Here is a 4,433-nt window from a genome sequence, read left to right on the forward strand (position 1 = left end):
GATGTATAAAACAGATATATAAAAAAAGGGAGCAGATAAAGTTACAGGATTATTCAGTAGTAGCATTACAGGCTCACCTGAGATTAGTATCATGAGTTTAAAGTAAAACCAGAGCATGGTTGTATGTTTTCTTCTACAGTGTAGCACCACAGGTACAGACAGGGACAAAGTGAAAGAATGGCCATAGGAATAAAAGCAGCTAAGACAAGAGAGAGAACATAGTCACTAGGGGAAAGAAGGTCAAGAAAAAGAGAGGCCAAGTTATTGGATCATCTATAAGGATATTAAAATCACTAAGAATTATGATAGTAGCAATGCAAAGGGCAACAGTGAGCCAGGAACTAAAAATCTTCAAGGAATGAGGGTGAGTAAAACAATCTTGCTAGATGATTCCTGCAAACAATGGAAGGGGATTAGAGTCTGGAGGCATAAGATTCAAAACTGGGCAATTTTAAGGAGGTAGACAGTGCATTAAAGAATGATGAGGATGTCTATCCCACATCAAATGCAAATCAGAATACCCCTCCTCAATATCTTTATTCATATGGAACTTCTGCATTTTATACTGCTTAATCAATAACTTATTAACAGAGAAGTTCTAAGGCAGACCTAAATAAATGGAAAGATATGTCATATTCATGGACTGAAAGACCTACATTGTAAAGACGTTAATTCTCCCCCAAGTTGAGCTACTGAATCTTAACCAAAATCCTGAAAGTTTTTGTTTCTCTTTATGGGACTTGACAAGCAAATTCTAAAATTTACATGGAAGTACAAAGGGCCAAAACTAGCCTAAGTTCCTCATGAAAAATAAGATGGGAGGACATACCCTACACTATTATGGCAATGTAGAATTGGCACATAAATAGGCAAATTGAGCAATGGAACACAATACAAAGCCTTTCTTGACTTTCTATATTCACATACATATGGACACATGACACATGACAGAGATGACAATGCAAATCAAGGAGAAAAAAAAATCCAAATAGATATATATTTTATATATAATACTGTTTTTTAAATGTATATTTTGGTCCATATAAATCTTCCTCATTTTTTTTTCACAAACTGAATAGTATTTGCAGAGAAAAAAATAAGTCTAAATTCATACCTGAATCTTTACGTCACTCCTCACTCCCTCAAAAAACCCAAAATAGAAATCATAAAAAATAGGATGAAAACACAGAAACTTTTAAAAGCTTAGATTAGGAAACACCTTTCTAAGCAAAACTAAGTAAAATCTTTACATCAAATTTTTTTTTTAATTCTGCATGGACAAATATCTCATCAACAAAGTTAAAATTTAAAACCCCCAAACCTAGGAGAAATACTTGTAATATATATGGCAACCCAAGACCTAATTTCCTTAATACACAACAAGTGCCTACAAATTCATAAGAAGAAACCAAACAACTCACCATTAAAAAAAATTTAAAAAAAGATTACCAAAAAAGTCAGGTTACCAATTACTTTGGAGGAAGAGCGGAAGGGGGAAAAGGGTTGTGGCTGGGATTGGCCAAATGGAGAGATTTCTGAGGTAATTATTAAAGTTTTATTTCTTGACTAGCATGATGGTAAGGGTGTTCACCTCATAATAATTAGTAAACTTTACGTTTATTTTGTGTCTGCATTTTTACAATAAAAAGGTAAACAACAAAAACAATTCAATAGAAACGGGCAAAGAACACAAATGAGGAATTCAAAGAAAAAACAAAAACCTTTTAAATATAGAAAAAGTACATTCATAAGCTCATATATAATTTATGAAAATCCAAATTAAACAAGCATTAATTTTCATTCAGAATAGCAATAATGTAAAATTGGTAAGAGAAAATACTGGCAAGCATGTGAAATAAGAGGCTTGCACTGTTGGTGGAACAACCACTTTGTATGATAATATCCATCAAAATTTTACATGCATTTCTTGTGACCCAGAGTTCTATTCTTAGGAATAATCCTAAAGATAGATACGTCTGCATAAGTCTACACAATTATGTTTACTGGCACATTACTTAGAGAAAAAAAAACTTTAAAGGTATGAACTCTGCAACCAGACTATATAGGTTTAAATCTGTTTTGATACTTAAAAGCTATGAGACTTGGGCAAGTCACTTAAACTTTCTATGCCTCAGCTTCCTTTCCTATAAAATGAAGATAATATTAAATACTCCCTAGGGTTATGGCAATTAAATGAGTATATATACATATATATAATATAAGCACTGTAGCTAGCATATAAAGAGCTTTATCAGTGTTAGCTATTAACAATTTGAATGTCAACTAGTAGAAGGCTGAACATCTCACCTGCTATACCCATAAGATATAGTTCAAGTTCACAAAGCCAAAGTCAGTCATCATGAATTTTAGAATATTTTTAAGCAAAAAAGTCAAACATAAATATTTCTTTACTGACCACTAAAATACATTATCAATATGCAAAAGTAATGCAAAACTCTGCACATGTGGTGGGGCAGAGGGTGAGGGATAAATATTCAACAAATTATCTGGCTTGGCGATTTAATGTGGCAGTAGAATAAAAACATATAGAAACATTTAAGAGTTTGCTCTCTACCACTTGAGGATGCAAGATGTGAGCTGTATGTAACCTGGAAGAGGGTCATCAACAGAACCAGAAAATGATGGCACCCAGATCTTGAATCTCCAGCCTCTAGACCTGTGAGAAATAAATTTCAGTTGTTTAATTAAACACTGATTTAATTAAATTCAATTGTTTAATTAAACACACACACACACACATACACTTAAGAGTTTAACTTTTCCCTTTCCCACATTTTGTATCCTTAAACCTATCTTCCTGGAAAGGGAACAAGTCAACTTTTTGAGGTCCCGAGTTAGGACTACAATACTTAATCATTTATCAAGAAAAACAGTATCTCTTTATTTAGAGATAATACTATACTTAAAGAAACTCGCACTATTAATTGGGAAAAGATTAATATACATGAAATAAGCAAAAAATACCCACATAATTCTAAAATCCATTCATTTATTCAACAAATATGTTAATGTGTGCCATTGGTCAGACACTGGCTTTAGCTGTGTAGGTGAAAAAGTCTTTGTACTTCTAGAGCTTCCATTCTCATGTAGACAATATAAATGAATGGATAACTAAATACATGATATGATTTCAGGTAGTCAGAAGTGCTATGAAATGGTAAAGTATACAACACTGCCCGCAAGTACTATCGGAATTCAGGATACGGAAGGTTAGAAAAACCAACCCGGAAGGAATTAGTCCATAATAATGCTTAATAAATGTTAACTAGCTACATTATTATTATCATTATCATCTTCATCCTCATTATTGCCATGGTCTCTGAAAGATAAGAAGCTGTAAACGTGAAGGCTAAATGGCTGTGGAGATGCTTTCAAGCATAAAATCATAAGAGTAGGAGGAAAGAACGAACAAGGGCAGTTTGTGAGACACAAAAGAAAGTAGTCTGATGAGAGCAGAGGGCAGAGAAGAAATGAGACTTGCTAGGTAGAATGGTCAAATAATGGGAACCTTTGAAATAAAGTGCCTACTATAGGGGGCAGTTCCTTCCCTGTACGTGGTGCCTATCTCAAGGCAAAAGTAGAGAAGAGATTTACGACGAGGATTTTATTAGGTTGGTGCAAAAGTAATTGCAGAGAAAAAAGAAGTGTTTTACGGAGGTCATTTTGACAAGCTGTATTTGATTTTTTCAAAAAGAGATTAAGATAATACATTTCATGTTATGTGCTATTTACCTAATTTTTTAAAAATGAAGAAGACAGATGAGAAGGAGGAGAAAGAGTTCAGATGACTGCTAGGAGATGAAATCCTATACCGGAGAGAAGAAAGAAGGGTGACCCGTTCTGCCCTAGGTCTTTTGGTTACTTGAAGTAGCTGCTTCTCCACCCCACTCCCAGAAACAGTGACAAGCACTCCCCACCTTCTTCAGAGAGTGTGTGAGAGAATAAAGGTCAGGAGAGAAAACATGTTTAGTGCATTTGAAAGGAAACCCGCGAGTTAACCAGTTCCTTCTGTCCCCACCCCTCCATCTTTTTTTCTAAATGTTGGTGAGGTTATGGAGCTGGCGTTGGCGCGCGGGAAGCCGAGAAAAACGGGACTCAAAGCCCGGCTGGGAAGTCAGGTATCCAGTTGGCCGGCGATAAGGGTTTCACCTTCGGGACTGGAGCGCCACAAACTTCAACCGTTATATCGACCTCCCCGGCCCAGGTCTTACCATCACAGCGCCACAAACTGCAGGTCGCCTCCGCCCTGCACAGGCTGCGCTTGCCAGCCCCGGACTTCTGCGCGCGCTGCATGCCCATTGGATGTGCTCATTCCCACCCCAGCCAATCCCGAAACTCGCTCGGTCGCTGACAGAAGACTGCGCCGCTGCTTTGGGATTGGTAGCTGAGTTGTGTGTCGCGCCTTTTCTGAC

General features: G+C 36.4%; 1 protein-coding gene across 7 annotated transcripts in view; it reads right to left on the bottom strand.

The window, feature by feature from the left end:
• Positions 1-4,329, bottom strand: part of CENPK (centromere protein K) — a 45,033-nt gene extending 40,704 nt beyond the window's left edge. For 2 of the 7 annotated variants that reach the window (XM_003776606.4, XM_054556417.2), the window contains exons 1-2: positions 4,233-4,318; positions 2,576-2,677 (exon numbers count right to left, since the gene is read on the bottom strand). Coding sequence is in view for 1 of the 7 variants with exons in the window: in XM_054556418.2 (XP_054412393.1) it covers positions 4,233-4,320 (88 nt within the window). In the remaining 6 variants the exon portion in view is untranslated. Of the gene's footprint in view, positions 1-2,307; positions 2,678-4,170 lie in introns of all 7 variants that reach the window. The other 5 variants (XM_002815603.6, XM_063724123.1, XM_054556418.2 and 2 more) reach the window with 5 other exon arrangements.
• Between the last annotated feature and the right edge of the window lie 104 nt (positions 4,330-4,433).

This window comes from Pongo abelii, chromosome 4 (genome assembly GCF_028885655.2).
Source record: "Pongo abelii isolate AG06213 chromosome 4, NHGRI_mPonAbe1-v2.0_pri, whole genome shotgun sequence".
NCBI lineage: Eukaryota > Metazoa > Chordata > Mammalia > Primates > Hominidae > Pongo > Pongo abelii.